General features: G+C 37.8%; 1 protein-coding gene across 8 annotated transcripts in view; it reads right to left on the bottom strand.

Moving 5' to 3' along the window:
- The window catches only part of AHI1 (Abelson helper integration site 1), a 127083-nt gene that overhangs the window by 21594 nt on the left and 80423 nt on the right, over window positions 1-25066 (bottom strand). The window contains exons 23-26 of one of the 8 annotated variants that reach the window (XR_015708079.1): window positions 23756-23856; window positions 12432-12511; window positions 8155-8326; window positions 3998-4102 (exon numbers count right to left, since the gene is read on the bottom strand). Coding sequence is in view for 7 of the 8 variants with exons in the window: in XM_087774045.1 (XP_087630171.1) it covers window positions 8098-8326; window positions 12432-12511; window positions 23756-23856 (410 nt within the window). In the remaining variant the exon portion in view is untranslated. Of the gene's footprint in view, window positions 1-3159; window positions 4103-7126; window positions 8327-12431; window positions 12512-13387; window positions 13433-17581; window positions 17669-22096; window positions 22127-23755; window positions 23857-25066 lie in introns of those variants that run through there. The other 7 variants (XM_087774046.1, XM_087774048.1, XM_087774044.1 and 4 more) reach the window with 7 other exon arrangements.

Raw genomic sequence — 25066 nt, 5'->3', positions numbered from 1 at the left:
AAATTTGGAAGCTGCGTCAGTCCATTGTCAGGTCCTAAGAAAGCAAGTATCTAAACTTAGCTGCTTCTAGCTCTAGGAAAAGACATCCGTGTTCCAGAAAAAGATACCAACAGTTCAAACGAATTAGGAACAGGTTTCTTCAATGATACAGAGATAAGTTTCCAATATGTATTACCACACATTCAAAAAAGGAACAAAACCAGAAAAAAAAAAAAAAAGATACCCCAAAACATTCACAGATGTTACAGCGCTGCTCTTAGCGTGGGAAACTGGCAGAGTTCAAATGACTCAGTGAAGCAACCTCAGCCTACAAAAAGACCAAACCTTGACAGTGTTTGACCAGTGTGTCAACCCCAACGTGCTGAACTAGTCACTCTTTCCTCTCCATAAAAAACTTGTTCCTAGAATAAGCAACCTGAGCTAAACATCAGGTTTATTGCCTTTGGTGGCAGGCCCAGTCTAAGCACACTTACCGCTTAGGCTGAAAGGGATTTGAGTCTTACAGCTTTCTCCTCCAAACCTCCCAGTTTTTCATGGCCCAGGAGAAATCTTCATTGGTAATGGTGTGACCTGACCATCAGCGTTGCTAGTCCTGTATTGCCTCCTGCTTCACTGGCATGAAAAAATACCAGCAAATGCTAAGCATTGTCAAAAAAGGTAGCTCTCCTGATGAAGCAAACTGAATCAAGCTGTCGCTAGATGATCGCACAAACCAATGAGGAAATTTTACTTTAGACCATGTCTGCACAGGTCTCTGTCCTTCCACACAGAACCTGACCAACAACCAGAACCCGGGAATTACCAGACATCTTTTCTCAATATGAATTCAGGCTACTCAGGGACCTAACTGGAGGCGGCCAAGTCTGCACCCCTTGGCCTACAAACCTGCCTCAAGTGATGCTCAGCAAGAGCCACGTGCCCAGGTTTCCAAACGTGACCCAAAAACCTACACTATTTTGTTGCTAAAGAGTACAAAGGGCAAAATGCCAGAGATGCTGAACTTGAAGAGCTGCCATTGAGGGCTTCTTCCACTTTTAGAGAGGAAACCTAACCCCGACTGAAAGAACGGCAAGAAAAAAGCAGCTGCAGCTACCGCCTCACTCAAGCATGTGGCAAAAAGCGCTGTCTAGAGCTTCCACCCTCCCTCCCTGTGCCGGCTGGGTGACTGGGGCCTGTCCCCGGGGAGCAGGAGGCCCAAGCCCTGGCCCTGCCCCACGCCAACCTGGAGCACCCCGCTCTGAGGAGCGTGCCCGGGGTGCCCCACTCTGAGGAGTGAGCTTTCCCTGCTGCCTACTGACCCGCCCCCGGGGCAGCCCGCCTGGTTCTCATCCGAACCTTGGGATGAAGGCAACAAATTAGGAGCTTTGGGGTCTAAATCGGGAGTCCTGATTCCAGGTTTTTGCCTTCGGTGAATAGGAACCTGCAAGGCCATACCCTCCGTTGGGCAGCAAGCCAGCGGAGGGCCACGTGTTGCTCCACACCTTCTGTCTGCCTGCGTACGTCCATGCCGCATCACCGAGGAAAGCTGCCCCAAGATATTTATTGCGCTGTAGCATTCTGCCTCAGCTAACAGAAAAGCCATTTTTAGTCACCCTCAATTATAACCCGGACCTGACCAGCTCCAGTCACGCTGTTGGTTAAGCAGGAGGGATGGCAGGAGCCCTCGGCCACACTGCAGAGCACATTTACTGCCCCTTCCGCCCTTTCCCTGATGTCACTTTCTCATTACGACATTATACCAAATCACAATGGGGATTAACCACCCCCGTATAAGCTTATTATAGGCTTATGCAGGCTGCTAGAGCTTGGCTTTAGATGGCATTTATTTTAATGACCCTTGGGCTGGTGTCACTATTACACCCATGACTGTATGTCCCTGTTAAGTGCTAAAATTAATGCGGAACATAAAATTAAGTTACTTTATACTGTGTATCTATACAAAGGTGTCAAAATCCTGATGACAACCACTGAAAAAAAATGGCTGATGATGCAATGGCAAAATAAAAGTGTTGAAGTGGAACTAAGGGAACAATTACAGTCCATAATAAAAAAACACTGCCAAGTGAGTAACACTTGGTGATGATAACCACTTGCATTTACTCTGCACCGCTCACCTGCAGCAATGGATATGCAAAGGCTTAATTTGTGCACATTAAAACACGCAGTGCAAGCAAGGAAGAAAACAACCTATTCTACTTATCAAAACTTGGGAGGGGAGAAAGAGGAATTTTCTTCAGATTATACAGTTGCGCAGTGCTGAATTGGCTATATTTAGCTGTGGATTAATAGCAGGGTATTCAAGACTGAAGGTATCCCCAGAAAAAGATGAAATTCAGTATTTCTTCATTTTAACTGAGAGCTGAGGCAATGAATGTAGGATAAGCAGTTGAATGCAGAGAGGACCCACTCTAGTCACCTTTTTAAGAACTAAGCAGTAGGAGACATTAAAAAATTGATTTTTGGAGAAATTTGTACTAATTCTCTTTTCAACTCGCAGACAATTTCATTGGAACTCTCTCACTATTATTAAACAAAACTGAGTGTCTTTAACATGGACAGAGAAACAAAAATATGGACTGATCAAGAAGAAAGTTAAACCGGCACTGAGTGTCTCAGCTCCACTTACTTACTAATTTAATCACCCAAACACAGGGCTAGGGCCCGCACTGACTCACAAAATGTGTGAAAAGAGGTTCCTCAGTTGAACGTGTCCACAGAACTTCATTAACTCTCCTTCTGACTCCCAGGAGAGTAGGATCTAAGCCAATATATTCTGCAACAATTCCGTTTCCAGCTAGGATCTCTGCCTGCGCTGACTTTGCCATGGGCACTCCATGATGTTGGTGAATGTGATTCTGGGAAAAATTTCCAGATTCAGAGAAGTAGTGGTAATATTGGGCACTCTGTTTTATTTTTTTTTTTTTTTTTCTATTCCAGCTATACCTGCATTTTATGTGACTACAGAGTTTTCAAACAGCTATATCATAACAGTCTGTCGCAAGTGTATTGGGTGTTTCAGTTTGCCAGACCTGTCATAATAAATTAATTACAGGATGTTGCAGAAATGGCTGAGTTCCAGCAGCATCTTGCACAGTTTAATATAGCCCTATTTCCCCATTTCGATGTATTTGTGGTTAGATAAATCCTCAGAAAATTTACAGCTGCTACACACTAGTTTATTATACTCCTTGCCTGTGCAGGCGATATAAGTGCAACAAAAATTTGATGTCTGCTCAGAGCATAGATTTTACTGATACTGCTTTACCGGTGTGGAAACATTTTTCCGCTAAAAGTGGCATCTGCAGTTTCTGCCAAGTATTTGCATTTGAGCATTAGACAGGGCTTGTAAACTTGCTTGCCACAGCCAAACATAGTGCAAATTCATTTGAGCTGACAAAGTCCTCACAAAAAATCAGGTGGCTGGAGTTTTAGATGAAACACAGAGCTATCATTTTCATTTATGAGTGCAAGCTAGAAAATATTTTTCCAGTCTTTAAAGTTAGTGTACGCTAACGTATAAACCACAGCCATGATGTTGCTGCTGAAAGCCTAATTCCTGCTGGCTTTGCTAGAGCTTCGAGCATAGGGGTCCATCTACTCTGAGCAGCTTGCAGGACCGGGACTCGACGTATACATATCACTGCTGGAAAACAGGCCCTTCTGAAGGGGAAGGCAGCAAGCAACCGGCATACAACAGACTGAACAAAGGACAAAACTCTTGCCAAAACCACTGTGAGTAGAACGCATCTATGTGTAAGAAAAGGATCATGCGATATTTCATGTTCAAAACAGCAGCTCAACGCTTGGTGTGAAATTCTCATCTCTGCTCTAGCTGCTTTGCGCCGGATGAAGAGGCTGGAGCGGACTGAATCAAGGCAGAGGTGCGTATTGCAACAGACAACGACTATAAAGGTGCCCTCTGAAGACCTGTGCCAGAAATTAGGGAACCAAAGCTTCATCTCTCCCAACAGCACTGCAAGCCATAGATGATACGGACCTTTCCGGGCTGTAGCTCAGAGTTAGGACAGTACCAAGGTATGAGTTACTGGAGAGACACAGGAGAATATTCCTCATGGGTTCTAAGGGTTCATCCGAAAAGCTCCTGTAAATGGCACAAAACTTAAATGTATTAAAAAGTGAAGTGGTTAAATATCTTAATTTCTAAAGTCTAAAAAACATGACCGAAGCCACCAAAGCTCTGCTATAACACGCCTTCTCACTATCTTCTGTTCCTTCTTCTTAAGTTCCAATTTCTAATTGCCACATTCTTGCAAGTCTCCCCCAGACAGCAGTTTTCTTCTTAAGTTTCTTATTTCCCTCTCTCAGACCTCCTCTCGTTTCTATTCCTTATGTGCCACAGTTTTGTTCCTAATGCACATATTTTGTACTCCAAGCAATAAAACTTCTTGAACTAACGCAGTATGTTTTCACAAGTGCAGGTGTGATCCATAAATTAATTTGTCCAAAACATTCTGGATAGTCATTGGACAGAATGCGAAGGGAAAAACCCCACGGTACAAACCTGTAGGTGACTCTTTCTAGCCTCCCTCCACTATTCAGAAAATAGTTCTGTCTCCTCCCAATTTCCACATCCATAAAATAGGTTGCACTGCATACATACTAATTTCATACGTGTTAGAAAAGGATCATTAAAAAACCCCACCACCCTTGTGTTTACCAAACAAGTGTTTTTGCTTTAGTCTGTTCCCGCCTTAAATGAAGTATTTCCTATTCACCTTAGTAATTAGAGCAGAAGGATGTAGTGAATGAAGTGCCTCATTACCAAGTTTGTATCCACGGTCTCCGCAGAATGGCTACCATGCCGGCTATTTTTCATAGCTGTCTGCTTTTGCTTGCAATGGGCCATTGTTAACCCTAAATGATCCTGACATTCAATTCTCCATCAGACAATCGGGTCCAGCCGGCAGATTTAGTTCACTAGTCAACAGAGACTTTCAGTTGTCATGTTCCTCTGTGTTCTCATTAGCCCTTGTTTGACTGTGATCCATCCCCTACTGCCTTCTGAATTAAGTGATGCTACAAATACACTTATTGTGTTCTACGATGTCTGTTCCTCAAATTATTTTAAGGAAGAAACTAAATGCAATCTGATGGCTATTGGGAAACACAGGAAAAATGTGCCATCCATTCTTTTCTATTTCATCAATTTATGCATTGTTCTCGATGTCTCTGCCATATCATAAAAATGTCATAGGAACTGTATGTTGTAACCACACACACAAAACCTAAAAACACCAGAACAATGAAAGACCTACTATGCTGTTATCACCAGGCAGTTATAATATCTAATATTTACCCTTTTTTTAAACAAGGTTTTATCTGCTTTGTTCCAGCAATGAACTTGTATCACCCTCTAAAAACTCTCCAAATAGACTTTTATAACTCTTGTATTTTAATTCATGCCTCGGGGAGCAATTTTGCAGGGCACTCATGTTTTAAGATACTTAATGTAGTTCAACTAAAAAAAAAAAAGACAGAAAATTTTCAGTAGGCAATCAGAATCCTTCTGGAATTCTTTTCTTCCACTGAAATGTAAGTTCTTTAAATATTTGGACAATTTTCAGCAAATGTACACAATATTAATTTTAAAGTGATTTTAAAAATATGTAGGTTGCATTAACACAGAAACAAGCACCGTTATATAAAGTTTAATTTAAAAAATTACTTTTTTAAACCATTACCCTAATTCAAACTGTTTAAAAAGTTTTATCCTTTCTTGTAAGTTTAAAATCCCAACAGCAATGTCAGAAGAAGAAAGAATCTACTAACAATGAAGAGAAAAGCAGTTTTTCTTGAAATGAATGTATCAGCCGTATTTCTGAACAAAAGATAAAAACTGTCTTTGCCATTACGCCATGTTAATAATTTGTTAAGAGATTTTAGTCTGAAGGTTCTAATTTTAATACTGAAGAATCACTTAGACGTTTTTGTTTTTAATTTCAGATCTTTTTGCTCATTTTCTGTTAAATGAATGCAGAAAACTCTAGTACCACAGTGACACGGTATAAAGCAACAGAAGTCTCTAACCAACCATGTGGTAGGGAGGACAAAAAATATAAAAACAAAACAAAAGCTATTGCAATTACAAGAAAACATTATGAAAAGTTTATTTTCAACTCCCTGCATTTTCATGTTTGGCTCTTATCTGATTCCTTCTGCTTAATTGTTATTTGGAACTGTGCCTTGGAAGACACTACTGCTGCCTCTCCTCTCAATTTGGAAAGTGTGGCAAAGCAGCTCTATTCAGCTTCAGAGCAGTGAACATAATTGGAGCCCTAGTTCGCAAGCATGAAAGGAGGTGCTGTGCCTTTGATTAGAACTACCATCTCTCTGTGGTGTTTATCTGAAGTGTTATTTCTGTCTTCAGTGTCCACAATGCCAAATTAACATTTTACAATGCTTTCCAATGAGCTCCCAGATCTTGGCTACTGCTCAGCTCTCCCTGACGTGGAGCCTGATGTCATGCTCTGCCCTTATTTTAAAGGTGATCCAGGACATTTTAAGAAACCTAAGATGTTGAGATTTTTCTCTTTCATAAAATCTTTACATCCCATGTCACACAGAAGGATGGGCTGGAATATCTTACAAAAGCAGAGAGATAAAAGGCTAGGAGCCTTGCTAGAATCAGGCAGTCCCAGGACTAAGATAATTTTACACCACCTCTGACTGGGGAAAGAGACATTAATAAACTTCCAGTACACATACGCAAGTCCCACTTAGGGGAGAACTCCATACACATGCTCTAGGCAAACCAAAGCTAGGACTGTTAGCAAGGAACAATTACCAGTGTGGCCAAAAAAGAGTATTTGTTGCCATGCTTTACTCAGAAGAAACAAGTTTACAGATTTTTCTGGCTTTAAAACATGTGCAGGGAAGATATTACAATATACAGCAACTAGTCCTCTGCATCTGGGTGCATTTCACACATCAGTGCCCAACATTGTTATTCTCACTTCTTTTTTTAATGGAATCAAGTGCCCTGTCTACTAAATAAGGGCTTTCTAATTTTATGTTATTTATTGCTTCAGAGGGGGAGGAGGAAGAATTTCCTAGCAGAGTAAAAATAAACTGGACATCATCAGCCAGAAAAAATACCAACGCTAACTGATAGAAAGTGTTTCCTTTAATATAAAATATAAATTATTTAGCACTGTAGATAATTAGTGAGGTCATTAGTAAAAGTTCACAACATAATACTCAAGTAAAAAAATAGATTAATGACACTTACAAGTGAATAAGGACTACAAGTAAAACAAACAGCACAGTTGGATATGAAATATTTCATTGAGACAAAAGAAAGTATATTTGGCAAGACTGCTGCCGAAGCAGCCAGGAACTCTGACAAAACTGCAATGCACCTTTATTATGTGCAGAAAACCTCATTTGAAAAATATAACTGCCTGGAATTTGCAACACTTGTTTACACTGCTAAGCATGAGTGGTCCTGCTGAAGACAGTGTAGTTGCATAGGTAGTTACTCAACAATTTGCTTCAGAGCTGTGAAATGCAGCCCAAGTGAATATTTCATGTCAGGAAAATATTTTTAAAAAGCTTATGTTTTCAGGTACACTGTAACGTCAGCTTGCCTTTGGAATTTTACTGTTCTGAACACTCCTCTATTTTACTTACAACACATTTTAAAATGCTAATTTAATAACATATGTAGTGGTTGGGCTTGTTTTGCTCTAGATCACACTTTTTCATTTGATTCTCTGCTCCAAATGGATTGATCTACAGTGTATAGAAATGCCTGTTCAGCCTAAATTAAGGTGTAATCAGATATTAAATTGGTTAACATTGTATTTGTCAGTGGGGTTCTCATGAAATATGAAAGTCGGTTTCAGATTTTACCAGTCCAGTGAGGAGCTGAACATTCAAGTTCTGTTAATTTCATGGAACTCAGGGCAAAAGTCTTCCAGAACAGGTTTACACCACTGGTAAGTCACAGCTAGCGCCATTTTGCATATTTGAATATTTTAACTTCTTTGTTTCTTGTTAATCCTAGAAGTGAGATCGTAGTTGCAGCCTTCAACATATATACTGAATATCACACCAGTATTTAGAATTAAATTATGACTATACGTCATAGGATTCAGGCTCAAAGGCAATATTTGTCTTTCCATTCGTGCTTACGTTTGAGCCTCTTGCTGCCTTTTTCTTCTTCTTCAATTCCACCCCATGGGCTGTAGGTTCATTTTCAACACCATTAGCTGTAACTGATGATACAGGAGTATCGAGACCCATTAAGTTGTGCTGATTTTCTATCTCGTTCTTCTGTACCCTTTTCTTCTTTTTCTTTGCACCTCTAGAGGAAAGTGGATATAAAAAGAGTAAAAGAAACACAAAGTTAGCCCAAATTTAGAGCTTTTTCCATCCACAGCTGAAGTGTTAGAGCAATTGTGTGCCTGTCCCCCTTGAGTACAATGCTGAAACAGCTATAAAAACTACCATTCCACAGCAGAACAAAGACAGAAAAAACATGAAGACAAAATGAGACCACTCCACTAGCCTATTTTTCAACATATCATAGCATTGCTTTGAAAAGAACTGCTCATGATCTTAAAAATCAGCTAGTCTTGATCAATAGTCAACAGATGTGATTAGAAAATACAAATTACCAGTCGTCTCCTCTCATAAAAGCCATTGCACTTTTTCTTTTTGTTTCCTAAGCTCAAACACCAAAATACTTGCAATTAAAGAGATTCCTGGTTTATTTCTTCAACAAGAATAAGACAGGCAGGCAAAGTGCATAAGATTAGTTTTTCTATTTTAGTTTACCTGAACTATGACAGATTTATAGAATCTGAAATCACTTTAATGTCTATTTGTGCCTATCAGACTTCATACAATGCCAAAAGCATCAGTCAAGCTTCTGTATCTTTCCCAAGTAGTGCCTTTAACAAGGGAATTAGACTGGTCTTGCAGATGATGCCAGGAATTATGCAGATGTTGCACCACTTCTACCATTAATTCCCACTCCTGACAGAAGTTGTAACTTTATTTAACTATAAATATGTAGTAACACTTCGACTGTAACCTTTCAAGGGCAGGTATTGTCTTTGTTCAAAATTTGTATTGTGCCTAGCGCAAAGAGGTCTTGGTTTGTGACCGGAACTGTTACGTTGAAGGCTGCTGAAACACATAAGCGAGTGGATGAATCAAGACTAAAGAATGTAATGAGATGTGTGCAGTTTCCCCAAAAAGGGTGCTGCAAGAGCATTACTGTTGGTGATGCTGTCCTAAGGTAATCATATTTTATAGAGGAAAACATTTACACATCAGCCTTGTTAATGGACTGATGACTATCTGCCTATAGTTTGAATTTTTTCTAAGTTAAATTATGTATTCATGAATACATGAATTGCTGCAGCTCTTATAGTAGAACAGCCTGAAGGAAAACATTCTGGAGTTTAAGACCCTCTCTGTTAGGATTCCCAGAACAATTTGAGAAGTACTGCTCCATGAGGAAACCAGGGTACAAAGTCATAATTAATCAGGAATATAAGTACCAGTCTGCCAAACTGTTTTCTGCTGGGTCTGATGCGTAATCACTTGTAAATTTATGCAGAGAGCACTACCTAGTGTAGCTCAACAAAACTGTACAATGGGAACGTATCTTAGGAGACAATGTCTGTACTGACAAATAGTATCTAATTATTAATATTTGAAGGGTGAGGCTACTATGCAGATTTTCAGTATAAAGCTACTCAAATTTTGAGACGTAGCTTTCATCCTTTTATTTGAACATCAGAAGTGACGATGTATCAAATCTTTGAGATACTTAGATAAAAACTTTACTTCACTTAGCATCTATTACGTTGACATTTCTCTGTTTCTTCTAGAGTCTGCAGAAGATAGGTTAACTGCTTGGCTAAGATAAAAATCTACTACCACCTTGAATAAAATTTGTTTTCCTATTGCAAAACCATATTTTTCCATCCAGAAATTCTGAAAGACAGACATGTCATAAGGGCTTGCCATTCAGTTTCTTTTAGAGCAGGCATTGTGGCCATAATGAATACTGTTCTAATAGGCAAACCAGCAAACATTCATTTGGAGGCTCAAAGAAAGGTATAGCAAGTTGTGCAGGTGCTAACAGTTTCACTTCTCCATACTGGAAGTGCACACTTGGCAATCACATCTCACTTGATTCTTACAAAGTTTATTTACTGCATAATTCCTATTATATACTAGCATGTGACATGGATATTAAGTGTATTTTCACAGAAACCAGGAAGATAACAATGTTTTAGGTGGAGCAACTATTTAAGTACAGATTGGACTGGACTTCAGGTCATGTTGATACTGCTTTTAGATGCTAAAATAGAAAACTTTTCCAGTTAAGATAGCAACACTTGCCTGCGTGTCATTTTTTAAGGTTATTTCAAGACACATCAACTGCAGTGAACAAGAAAACTACAGTTCTGTCACAGTCCCTGCAGGTGATGGTTTCAGGTACAAAGAAGTGAGAGTTTTCATGAAAAATATGCAGCCATGTTTCTGAGATGTTTTACTATCTAATCTGTACTATATAGATAGCCTATAAAGAGAAATATGGAACAGTCTTTCAAACTGCTGGCATCAGAGATGCCAGATCCTTCTCTCTTCTAGCTCTCAAAGTAAGGCAAAAACTTGTAGTCTTTTCTGAAAAAAACTTGATATGTGCAGTCACTGTTATAACTACAAAGACAAGCGAATCACATTTCATTATGTTCTAGTTCATGGAAGAACTTGCAAAGTACATACTTTCAGATTCAAGCTTTACATCAGGAATAGACATTACTCAGATTGGCATTCTGATCTTAGAACATGCAGAGCAAACTGCCCTCTCCGCATCAGGCAAAACACAAGCACTGGGGACAAATGCAGCAAAAACGTAATAAACCCTAGAATGTCCTGTACCTGGAAGGAAAATACAGCACTGTGTAGTACTGACATGTCTACCTTCCTCCCTTTCAAATTAGTTCTCCCCTGACAAGGTATAGCACCAAATGCTACTTCATGGCATCTTTCACTAATGATCAGGTATAAATGGCTCAGTACCCTGAAAGCTTGTGAATGAGGATCTGCAACAGTGCTCCTTGCCCAGATGGGACAGCAATGGCATGAAGCATGACTTCAGACTGGCATCTCCATGATGTGCCTGCTCTCTATAGTTCAGGAGGATAGAGTACGTTCCAGTGAGTCAGGCACGTAGGTGTCTTCTCTCACCTTTTTGAAATATAACTGAAGCAGTTTTGGGGCTCTGTTTCTTCAGCCTGACACTTCAGTGCTATCTCTTCTCAGGACAGCCTTAGTTTCCATTAAAATGAGTTTTTCACGTTTGATATGACCCAAAATTCTTGAATTTGATTAAATCATTTGTGATTCCACATTTTAATTCTGTGGTCCCACATTCTTCAGTGGATGCCCTGGAAAGGTCACCTCAAAATAATTGTTTCCTGAAGTTCTACTAATGGAGTTGAGTCATACCAAATTTTTGATACTGGCTTCTAACAGACTGTATCAACCGTTACAGTAACTGTGCTTTTAAGGCATTTCCTTCCTTAATGTACATCCTATCAGAATAGTTATGCCCAAAATTCAATATCAAATTCTGTCAAGGTGTAGTTATACAGCTCATTCCTCATCATACATGAGGGCTAAACTTTCCACTCGCAATTTATTTTCAAATCTAGATACAGCTGGAGATAGAAAACTAAGATTTAAAGGTAAGTTAAAATTAGATATGTATCTGCATCTACACCATATATGCACAGATTATTTATATGGGGAGGGGACCAGGCTGGAAAACGATTAGTGAAATAACTTTGCTTAGATGACAGATACCTGTAATGCCAAACACAGGAAGTATATTCAGATGCATTTTTTGAAGTATAAATGGTTGCAATACCTAAAGATATGGTGGAAGCTCTTGTTCAAAATTTTGAGATCTTATCTACTTACAGCTTTCACACAACGAATACATACAATTTTTAAAAAATGCAATTGTCACAATCAAAGATGCTAGCTTGCATCTTCTCAGTATGTGACAACCTTATGCAACTTATATAAATTAATTTTTAGAAGGTGCAAAAATAGTTTGCAGTTTGTAGTAATAAAGCCTAATACATAACTAAGGGATGCCACAGGGCAATCCCATACCCCTGAGTTTTGATTCTCATGTACGTTATAGTCCTTGCTCTTTTCAGGGGAGAGAGCGTGTGCATGCATATGTGTGTGTGTACATACATATAACAAACTTATTTCCTTCACGTTTCAGGTACGAACCACTTTTTGAATGATTATCCTAAAGCTAACTTCTTGTTTTGCTTGCTAAAACAAAATATCCTGGTCGAACATTTCTCACAGTTTTCTAACAGCACTTGTAGAAATAACACTGCAAATTGTTTTAAGTATTTCTTGCTTACTGTATTGCAGGTGAGCCTCTATCTGTGTCATGCTCCAAGCTAAATTTTAGGTCTCCTGACTTACTGATGACTGGTGACATCTGTAAAAGAAAAAAAAAAAAAAAAAAGCAGGAAGGTAAAAAGAAGACAGACAATGGGGCCAACACATGTACATAGAAAACCCACCAGCTTCCTGAATAAGGAGAGAATATACCTCGTTTGAAAAAGAATGTCTGTCAGCCATAAAATGTTAACTCCTATGTGGTTACAAACAAGGAAACAGTACCCCGCTTTACAAAAAAAAAAAACAAAACAAAAAAAAACCAAACCCCAAAAAAACAAACCTCCTTGAAAATAAAAGACAGTTTTCAGGTATGTGTAGAAACAAGAGGTTATGAATCTCCTTGAAGTAAGCTTAAAATACACATAGTCTGTAAAGAGTTATGTCTGCTACTGCATGAATAAAGAGAATGCTAAAAAGCCATCTTATTGAATACTTTTAACAAGAGAAACCTGTCTATTTTTTAACCCTGCAAGTTTCAGTCAAAAGCACTTCAAATCACTCCAGGTTACTTTATAATTCAGAGCTAAACCCAACGAACCAACCAAACCTGGAAGAGTTTAAGTAAATTCTCTAATTTCCAATGTAATTAGTGGGTCTCTATGCAACTCGCTCACTGTATAAACAAACCTCTTCTAATTCTAACAGGTCTCATACTTACTGCAAGAATTCCTGTAAGGAAATGTGAGTGCCGTTCCTGAGTTTACTGTCTTCAGGGACAGATTATTTTCTGTACCTTCTTCCAGGCTGTTCACATGTATCTGGTAGCTACCCAAGTAGTTTCATTTTCATGGAGGGCAGAAGCCAACACAACCGAAAGGACTTATGTCTCTCTCAAAATTTGCTCTTCTGGAACCAGGCATACACTACACATCCAGCCAGGAACTTCGGACCTCCAGAGCACCACAACCAAGGAGAAAAGCTGTGCAAAGCAGTGCAGCACACTGGAGGTTCAGACCTACTATCACAACACTGTCAGTGAAAAACTGTTGTGGATGTCTAGTTCAGGCTGACAGGACAGCTATAAGCTGTAAGCGTCCGTTTGGTATGGCATGCATGAAAAATGCATATAAAAGTTATATCCAGGCAGGCATTGCAAGAGTGGGGACTGGTTCCTATGAAGACCTTGGAAAACTGGAGAAAAAGTCTCTTTCAGGATACTGGAGCCCTAGGCCAGTGCAGGGAGGGAGAGATTAGATCTCGTACTTTCCAAAAAGTAAGATTTTTTTTCAGGGAGTAAAGGAGAAAAATGGGCTTGAAACTAACTCAACCCTCAAAACTTGGTCCACATTTATGATTTTTTTAGGACTGTTAGTTGAATTTCGGATTCATAGCCAGCCTAAAGCAAAACCTACTACATTGTTTCTGAATTTCTCAAATACCCTTAGTGTTAAAAAGATCAGCCCATCCAGTTCTGCCAAGCACAGAGGTACTCATCTGCTTGTAAATAAGATGTTTAATATTCTGCTATCAGCCTGAATCGCTCCAGGAAACAGCCAGTTACTGACATCACTGTCTCTAAAACCCCAGTTAAAATTGAGCAGTATTAGGAAGGGAGTATCATTCAGCAGCTCTGGAGTGCCTAACAACAATATAGCATCTAAAAAAGTAACCACAAAGCCAAAAAGAGCTTTCTGGAAGCAACAGAGAAGAAAAAAAAATACAGTTCTTGACCCTCTAGCCTGCCAATTATTCATTTCATTTTGTGTGACCTCACAGGCAAGGTGTGCCATGGTTCCTCCATATTTTGCTTAAACAGAGAGAAAATAGAGGGTTGCTTCACAGCATTTTTTTTATCACTTAAGCATCAGTTTCAGTGTTTTAAAATGGAACAGCAATACTTTGTTTTCAGACACTAAACTCACCCATCACAGATTTCAAAGCCCTAATGAATAAAACTTAACATTCCCCTGTCAAGTACAATAGTCCAATTTTAATTCGAGGTAAAGTGAGGCACAGATGAAAACTGTCTTGGCACACACAAATGAAGACCGATTTGAAACCAAACCCCGTATCTCCCAAACCTCAGTTTTAGCCTTGAACAGTTTAACGACATTCTTAAACTCTAACTGGAATTAGTTAAAAAACATCTAGTCAATGTCAGCAGCTGAATGAAATTTGAACTTTTTTGTCTTGGTCCTGCTCCCTAGTATTATTTTATTAGTTTAATATTATTTTTCTGCTGACTTAGAAGAAACAGGATCAAGCTTCCATTGACTTATTGAATTCATATAAGCACGCTGCCCACAACAACCATGTTCAAACAGTAGTCATTAGAATTACTCTGCTGAAATAACACAGATTGCTGCATTAGTTTAGACAAAAGCCAGCCTATTAGAATATAATAATGTAGCATTGGCGGGGCTAGGAAGAAAAATCTTCTGCTTCATACACAAAATCCTTGTTAATACAGTAATAAACTTGAGACTAAGTCAACGGTAAAAGTAAACACAAAAGAAGGAAATATAATGCCACTGATATGAAAATACAAGGGAGTGCTGTAAAGGGAATGACTCTAAGTAATTAATACTTCCTTCAGCATTCATAACTTTGCGGTTCCTTGCCATACACAATCATGAATTCACTTCACTTGCAGTCAAAACAAAATCTTTTTCTGAAAATCCTATGCGAATGATGTTGAACTAGGTTTTTTATCCTCCTTTTTGAGTAAATATAACAGAATCTTGACACTGTACTAATACTATAATAAAATATGGACCTTTCCAAAGCACAGTTTTGTAGAATTCCTTTAAGTGCCACTACGGAAGACTGACTTCTCTTATAAAAAATAGACTAAGTTTTTTCAAACTTACAGATACCAAAACACAAAATTATCTTTGTTTTACAGTTAGAAGATTAAAGTATCCACTAAATTAAGCTGCCTAACTGAAGGTTCTTATAATCTGTTTTAAAGAAACCACCCATCACACAGGCTTTCATATATTCAAGCACAGCATTTCAGTATGGGTACCAAGCACACAATTAGAGACTATCTTGGAATAGCTGTGTTCACCTGACATGGCAACTAATGAGAATTCCTAGGGTCTGTAGAGACAGACTCCCAATTCTCCAGAGTACAGTTCAAGTATGATACCTTTCTTAACTACAAACTTTCAAGTATGTAATGAGGCAGGAACTAGATACTAGATCTTTTTGAAGTAGAACTCCCTGCCACTACCTTCTCTTCCCTATCCCACATACCTTTGTGTCCCTCAGCCCACTCCTTGAACTACTTTTCCCGTCCCAGTGATGTGAGTAAGCAGTAGCAGTACGGAAGGAACAAGTGGGGTCAGCAGCAGATGCAAGAAGGCAGTGCAGGAGCTGGTGCAGGTGCAACAAGGGGATGAAGCAGCAGGAGGACCACAGTGAATGAGTGAGTGGAGGCTGGGAAAACAGGCAGGAGGTATGTGGCTAGGAAGGTAGTGGTAACACTTAACACTGAGAATGCATCAAGGACATGCTAATGTAAGGAGCAAGCCACAGAATTCTTGAGTATGGAGGGGCTGAAGAGGCTGTTGATCTGTTCTTCCCCCTTTTCTACACCTCTCGACCTCTTGTTATGCATGGGCAGATCTCACAGGAAGCTCCAAACAGCTCTGCGCTACTGTCACTGTGTCTGTACTAAGATTCAGCAAACCTAGCATTGTAATAGATACAGTGTTAGCTATTAAATTGATCCAGATTGAAGAGCTTAAATATTAACACAGAATTATTATGGCTCTGCTTTAAAGAAAAAAATTCTTGTGTCAGATAATTACTATGAATATCTTGAACTTTTCTGTTCACAAGAACAAATACTGAACACAGTACAAAATATGAGCTCCTTTGTATAATACCACTAATGGTGTTCAATTTTGTTGCCATATTCTAATTCTCCACCCTTTGAAACATATAGCCCACCAGAAGGAGAGAACATCAGTTCATATCAACTGTAGAAGCTTAGATTTTCTGAAGTTTCTTTTGCTTTGTTTGCTATCATAAAAATAAAAATTGTAATAAAATATATACTTTCCTTTTCTAGAAGCCTTGCTTGCTTTACAGCTCATTTGGCCTCAATTTTTTGATACTTAATATTATCTCAGTGTTGCCACATAAGAAGCAACCAAGGCGAACAATTGAAGGCTGAATACGCAAACGGATTTCAGTTCCTGACCCCTGCTGTAGAATCCACAGCAGTGAGTCAAGCACTAAACCATCCCTGTGCAACTTGTGGAAACAATCATAGGTATCAGAATGTACTTCATAGCAAAACCTGAAGCAGAGGGCATCTAAAAGAAATACCAGGGACAAAGCCTCATCCCAAGTCTACACCTTCGGTAGTGCTTTCCTCTAGGCTGTACAGAGTTGTCTCTAAGACTGATGGTCTGCAGAGGTACTCTGATAGACTACGAGGCAGATGGACAGAATGGAGTGGTGCCGGCAATCTATTTAGGTGATTCAAGCCATGAAAGTAAATGTGCTTGCTCTATAGCCTACTCTGTACAGGAGAACTCTCCCATAAAAGCTGTTTCTACAGAACTTGATCTAAAGTTTTGTGGGATCACACACAGCAATTAGAAACATGTCTTTTCAGACTAGTCTTTAGGACATTAAACTCAGTATTGAGTTTGGATATTGTTTTCTATTACACAGTCCGTGGATAAAAGATTTATAGCAATGTACTTAACTGCCCACAACCATGTTGATGCCTCCTGTCAAAACTGTTCTAACGAGTCATGTTTGGGAGAAATGCTGTGATACCACACCACACTCAATTTTTTTTTCCCTGCTATTCTGTACCCCTCCACACATTTCCCCATTAAATGAACAACTGGCAGGGAGCTTTGCTATTGGAATTATATATATTTCTTTTGCCATGGCCTTCCTATTTAAAATGCAATTAACTTATAATTGCTTTTTTTCCCTCTCTAGTGTTTTTAAAGAACAAGCCTATCTAAATCAGATTCACCATATTGTAACCCCTGTGTCGAACAGTGTTAACTTAGCTGAGAGTATCTAGCGGAACTGTGGCTCTGTATACAACAGAGACATTGGCATGAGTTTCTATCTTTCTCATAAAAAACAGCTAAACCACTGTCGTGTTTAGGACTAAGCCAATACTCACTAGCTTCTCCATCCATGAATGCTAGAACCACAGGCAGAGAGGACTTTGCCTTGTCTGGTCTTTGAAATTGCAAAATCCTGGGCCTGTTAAGGGCTAGGAGAGACCAGGAGGAAATCTGGTGGGTGAAAACAGTAGTCATGGCTCAACATTGACAAATAGTGCATCTCAGAAATAAAATCACCTAGTCGACTATTTGAGGGACAGCAAAAGAAAGAGGAGGAAGAGTGGAGACAAGATACTTGAGACTGAAGTGCTATGGTTTAGAACAGCTGTTTTCAGTCTTGAAGTCTTGGCCTCTGGGAATTTATCTGTGGTTACAGCTTTGCATTAAAATTTGCATGAAAATAGTTCAATCCTCAGAAAGAGGCTATGAGGACCCAAGGAGAAAACAATGGGGACAGAGAAGTTAGCTTGCTCCTGAGAACTCTCTTAATCATATAAATGTCCCTCAATAGTATTTTTGGTTCTGCTTGACCGAGTTCAGGGGCTCAGCCTGATTCTTCCTATCTTTAAACATACCAGTCACTTACAGCAAATGATTATGATTGTCACTTCATCTTTTCTTTTCTCCCCAATAGATATTAATTTGCTTATAAACCAGATGCCTTTTCTTTCAATGACTCAAATAATACTATAGACACAGGCGCAAACATTTGTTGAGACAGAACACATTAGGACCCACAGAAGTGGTTTTGGAGTTGAAAAAGAAAGAGCTACCAGCTTACAAATAAAGTAGCACCACACATGCTTAAAAGAGTAATTCAACTTGAGCAGTACAAACTGCATTTTAAAGGGAAAACAGAATATCTAAAAATAGGACACTACAGAACTAAAGGTGAAAAATGTTAACATCAGGTAACGTTTAAGGAAAATGGTCTGTTTCTCGTATATGGTACCATAGTAACATTTCTTTCAGAAGGAGGATTTCTTCAAGAACAATCAAAGTAATTACTCTTTCAAAAGTAGGATTTGCAAAGATGTCTCTATTTTATAATGCCTATTCAACAGTTTATGTGGAAGACCACACAGCAGCTTTGCTGACTGATTCTAGAAAAGCATAGTTTCTTTCAGCCCAGATGTCAATGACTTTAGAGAGATCTGTAATCATATTAGGCATGAATGAAGCCCAGAATGATAAACTTCACTATAATACATTCTAATTCAATTGAATATCACATTTTTGTGGGTCTGCAACCTGCCTGAACCTTAAAAATGAACACACTCATGATGTGTTGAAAGTTTTCAGCTCTACTCGCTGCAAGAGTTCCATCGTATTAATTCTTTAACGTTTCCCTCATTAACATTATCACATCTTCCTAGTCCCTCCGCTTCCTAAAAGATAATCAGTTACTGAAGTGTTCCCCAGTAACCCAAAGAAAGGCACCATTAAAGGAGAAAAGAGAAACAGTACAAACTATAAAATGAAAGTTTTTAATGAAACTAATAGAGAAATTTCTAGCTAGTATTTTTGGAAATATTTTTGAGCAAGTTTTCTATGCTTTCTAAATTTTCAGATCTAATAAATAAATTTTGAGCCCACAAAAAAACCCACATCAAAAAAGCTCAAGCCCAGGGGAAAAGCATCAATTGCTTGGCAGGTTAGTTTCAGACACGCTAGGCTAACTATTCAGAAAGTCTGACAACAACCTACTCTAGGGGAAGAAGAGTGAGAACATGAATTATTTATGTGAACAGTGATAATCCCAAACTTTGTTTAAATATACATGGAATCAAGTTTTGATGATCCTGGGTAGATTATCCAAATTGTAAAATGATAATGCAGTTCTTGAAGGTAACCCTTTTCTTTTCATGCTTATGATCATTATTTTACACCTTAACATCATTTTTCAAAGATAAATATACTAGAAAGAATATTTTGTTACACTTTTAATGGACATTTTAAATTACTGTTTTGTTTTTGTCTATTACTACTTCCCACTATTCTCACATAATGTAGAACTGAGTAATTAATATTCAGAATCCAATTAGATGCATTTTGTATAGTGAGTGGTAGGCCATCTTAAATTATAAAACATATTCACAAGATTTTATAGACAGCAGAACATTTCTGGCCCAAAAAAAAGAGACACTACTGACTTTGAAATGTCTCTGATTTGCCAAAATTTTGCAAAACCCAAATTATGGTTTCTAGTAGAACCCTATCTGAACTCCTATCTTAAGGAACCTGAAAACAGCACATTTACTGGAGCAGCCAGATGACAAGTCCATCTCTATTTCTTGGGATTCTTCATCAGTGCAGTGAGAACTTCACTCCATGAAATTTCTATTGGCAGTTTAGATGTATGTTGTAATTAAAGATGATTATGACCTAATTTTGTGGCTCAGGAGTTAAGTAACTCATAAGGCAGGAAAACAAGGTTTGCATAAAATTATTATGTTATGAATGCAAAGCTGATGGTAGAAAGCATTTTGAAAGCAGGTTCTTTGAACTGCAACTTTTTTTTATTATTTGCAAAGATTAATATAGGATCTTGAGCATTACACGCTCTTCTAATGTTAATGATTCCATTTTATTCACTCATCATAAAATTCTGAAGATCAGCTAGATATGCATTTATAATATCTGCAGTTGGAAAACTATTTTTAATTAGACTATCTGGTATTCTCAGTAATTAAAACCATACTATTCTACACTTTAAGTGCCCTATTTAGTCTCATATGGTAGCAAAATCTCACAAGTAACTGCTGTGATGATTTTCACAGTGTTTTTGCAGTCTTAACAGAGCTAAATATTTAAGTATTCCTCAAAAAAACCCAGAAAGAACAACAGATATAGCAGACCTGGATATAACTAAGTATTTGGAAAGACATGCTTGTGAACAAAAACCAAACACAACCAAAAAATTCAGTTATATTTTCCTGCTTGTGGTAACAACTTAAGCAACAACATAATTAATTATTTGATAAATATTTTTTGATTAAAAAAAACCAAAACAAGACATGCTTCATTTTCTGTCAAAGAAAAAAAAAATCATAGGGTATTATACAATAAGGATTTTTCCTATTCCCCATGTAAAAGAAATTGGCATTTGCTTTCATCAGCTCTAATACTGAAAAAAAATGAAAGGAATAGGAAGAAAAGTTGCTGTGTCACTGCTGCAACACAGGAACTGCCATAACCGATCAGCCCCCTCAGTGGTCGTCTTAGCAGTTTTGTCTCAGAAGTATCTGGTATTGCCTAAAGCCAAAGTGCTGTACAACTTTCCTTCATTATGACAAACAGCTGAATGACAATTTATTTCTTCTATGCAACACTCTGCAGCTTTTGTAAAACCATTACACTTCAAGGCATCGCAAGTCTTACACAGAGATTTGATTCATCATATGATTCAATTCACTATCTGCTTGGTGATTTATACAGTGCTTATGTAACTTGAAATTAAAAAAAATCAGCCAGATTTGTGTTTCCCAGTCATTTAGATGTTTTTGAAATCTCAGCCATTACCTCAGCCTAAAACGTGTTACTAAAAAAACTAATCCCAGAGCACGTAAGTTTAATAGTGTCTTGTAGTAGCTACGTTCACCAGGTTAACTACGCACGTCATAAACATAAATTTCCTTCTACCAGTATTGGATGTATTCCATTCCAGCTTAATGTTCGCTGATCTTGTTTAACAGCAGAAGGGGAAAAAAAAAAACAAAGGAAAAAGAGTGCAGCCAGTTCACCTCTCTACATCATGTACTATTTCATACACACTCTTCACTGCTCATTCGTTGCTAGTTTAATCTTGTAAGTATATCCTCTTATACCATTTTTCCAGGACTTGTAAATGTTTCATTACTTTTCTGTGGACTCTTTATGATTTTGTAGTGCCTTTGGATGCCGTGCAAGATAAAAAGCAACATATTTGCTTGGTTTTGGACTGTTACTGCACACTTTATTCATTATGCCTTTTGAATATCTGTATGTACTACATAGATTACTACAAAATTCCAACTAATTATTAAATGTGCAGGCAATTTAATTCAAAATACCAGTAGAATCAAAGTAAAGACTATTTTGATGAAATATTACTAAAACTGAGTGTTACTAAAAAAGTGCTACTAGTAATACAAAAACTATTGTTAGAAAAATATGTCAACCATAAACACTTGAAAAAATGTAAGTGATCAAAACTAATCAAATGTTACTTCTCAAAAAGTTGAATAATAAATACTGGTTGCAAATGTTAGTAACATTAGTTAGTGCACATAGAAGTATTTTGATCCAGTAAATCAACTAGATTCCTACTAGATTAAAACAGAAAAAAAGATGTGGATAAAAATGATCAAGTCTTTAATGACAGTAAGTACCTCAGCACTTCTCCCTTTTCTGATCTGGGTATGAGTGAAACTGGGTGAGTATAGCAACATATTCCCTCTGGGATACCTTCCTTGCCTCCAGCAACATAGACAACAGAAGAAAGAAATCTTCATGCTTTCCAGTAATGTAATTTTTCCTATGTTTGTTCCAGTCTGCGTTTACAGAAGTTTGTGGAAGTAATGCACCCTTGTCTTTCTTGGACAAAGGTTTGGCTATGAGTTTCTCAGCTACAAAGAAGTAAAAGATACTTCAGATTAATTATTACTGCTTGGTGTAGTGATTAATTCTCTTTTTAAAGTATAGTTAGGAACAAAACACTTAGTAATTCGATTTATAGCAGTTGACTTCAACAGGACAGCTGGCTTCAAGAAGACTGCCAAGTGAGTAATCCCTACTCAATAATTTATTAAATGCTACCTATCTCTATTCACCTATTAAAAACAAAAGCTATAGAAAAAAGGTGAATAGAAGTAGCTTTGAGTGTTTTAACCTTGAACATTGCAATATATATTATGCAGCAAAGATTACATAAATCATCTGAAAAAAGAAAAAATTGTAACTAAGCAACACAGCATATGTTTTGAGCCTTGCAAATCAGACGCAAAATATTAGATTCAATTTTAGAAAAAGTACATGGAAAAGTCAAGTCATTTTAAAGAAATCTAGTTATGTTAGTACCATTTGACTAAAGGAATAGCTGTGGAAAGCACACGTAAGAAGGATACAAACACCTTGGAATAAAAAAAATCTTAAATTCTAACAGGTTTTTTTTTTTTTGCTTACGAAGTATCCCATGTTTTAAGACAATCATCAGTCTTACTTCACAGGAGGGGAACATAAGCTATGCAAAGTTTCTAATCTCTGTCTGGAGAAGTGAGAATCATTTGGCCTGCTTTGCACATAGCAGTATCTCTAGAGATATGAAAAAAATAAAATAAAAATCAACCCCCTGTTTTTTTTCCTTGACAAAAGAATGGCCGTTGTTTCTTTGTTCTTCTGTACATACTGTATTCTGACTGTTAACTAAAATCACAGAAACAGGAGTGCTTCTGCATACAATATAGGATGTGATATGTAAACAACAACATAATGCTGTATGCAATTGCAACCCCATGTAAGTATACAGTGGGAGTGGAGAGATATCAGATATAGTCAAGACAAAAGCCTTTCTTTTCCTTTGCTCCTCCAAACTACGAAGTCTCTGTAGTCGACCCTCTCGAGCAACCTACAGGATGGGTGCAGTCATTGACATCAGAGAACCATCAGCAGCTTTTAAACAGAAACATCATTGACGAGTAAGCACGTTTAGATGCAGCATATGTCCTGGGTCTGGTAATAAGGCTTTACAATCACATTGTATATCTTTAATTAGGATATTATTACATGGACTGAAAAACTCTCAAGAGAAAAACATCACAGCTTTTTCCTAAGCAATGTGATAAATAAGGAAATTTCATGGCAGAAAATGTGAAGAATCTGTGGGCAGTGCATATTCCAAGAATGACAGGCAGGTGCCTGAAAGTATGTCAGGTTTTGACAAATCTATGTTGTTTTTTCAACTGTTATTTACATCAGGTAGCTGTGAGAGATACTTCTGTCAACCCTGGAGTCAATGGGAGATTTGCCACTCATTACAATGGTGAAAGAGTAGGCAGAATATTTAATTAACGTGATGGAACAGCTGGTTCCACACGAGACAAACGTTAGGCATCTGCTGACAATCTACTGCTTGCCTGGAATGAGGTCTACACATAAGAAATTTTTCTAAAAAGGATCAAAAATTAATACAGTCTACCTGGCACACAAAGGACATAATGCACCACTACTTAGAGAATCCTTCCTTCTCAAATTATTACCTCATGTGGTACTGGAGAATCTTCCTCTCCTTCTCTTGGTCCTTCAGGTAGGAGACGAGCAGAACCTGGTACTAATCCTGAAGGTTGTTCTTCATATTCTTCTGAAAACAGGATCCATAATTCACCATTATGAGAGCCATGAAAGAATTATGTAAGTATCTATTTTATGTGAACAACCATGACATTATGATCTAGCCAATAATGGGATGTGAACTGAAACAGGTGAAAAATGTTTGAAGCCAACCTTTGTATGAGAATTTATCAAAATTTGCCCATTAACTTTTATTCACATTAGTAAGCTTAGAATTAAATCTAATTTATACATAGGTAATTTATATAGGTAATTACATAAAATAAAAACAAACATTTACATGACTAAGAACAAAGTCCACACTGACAGCAATGCAGCTGATACTTAACGAATGTATCACATGCATTTCTTTTGATTCAATAATAAGATGGTCACCAACTGAAATAGTAAACTATATACCAGTGGTTTTTTGCATAGTTGGATAACTGCCTCAAATTTTTTTTTTTTTTTTTTTTTTTTTTTTTTAAGAACAACAGGCCATCACTGAAGACTCTTCCTACAGACTGCTCTTTGGCTTATTTTGCAAGGAAGAAAGGAAGGAGAAAATGCACAGGATGTGCAAAGGGGAAGGGCAGCAGTTAAGCTAACTTTAATTATCATAATCAAGTTAGCACAGTGTTATGTCCAAGTTTTTTTTAGGGAAGAGGCATAAATACTAGACTTCACTTGAAAGACAGAGGGAGGAACTACAAAATGGGGGGAAACATCTTGAGAAATATTGGGTTAAAAGATTTCTAAACACCAGTATAACTGATAGTTTGATAGTTTAGGAAGGCAAATGAATTCCGTGTAGCATGCGACCACACATTATGTCCGTAAGCTGAATACTAACAACTGTCAGGACACTGAGCATCTTTACATGAGTTGACTCAGTAGGATGCTTCCTATATTATTTGTTCAGATTCATTTAGGTTTGTCTGTATTAGGTTAATCAAAACTGCTTTAATGACAAGGACCTGGTAGCAAGTTCAATGTTTAGATATGAGATTTAACCGTTACTGTTCCTTTAAAATGTCATACTGAAATCCACTTATTTGGGAACTGAGCATTTTCTATTAGAGCAGGGGGAAATTAAAAAGTTTTTACAAAAGTAACTGGTTAGATCTCACAGAGACTGCCTAAGAAAAACCTAAGATGTCTCCGAAATGCTTTGATGCATCCTAAAACATTGCCAAGGTAGGGCATGAACCAGGTGGCTATACGTAAGAAGAGATGAGGAA

This window comes from Nipponia nippon, unplaced genomic scaffold, assembly GCF_047370975.1.
Source record: "Nipponia nippon isolate SJK-2023a ecotype South Korea unplaced genomic scaffold, ASM4737097v1 scaffold_4, whole genome shotgun sequence".
In the NCBI taxonomy this organism is placed as follows: domain Eukaryota; kingdom Metazoa; phylum Chordata; class Aves; order Pelecaniformes; family Threskiornithidae; genus Nipponia; species Nipponia nippon.
This window is presented reverse-complemented; position numbering and strand designations above follow the sequence as displayed.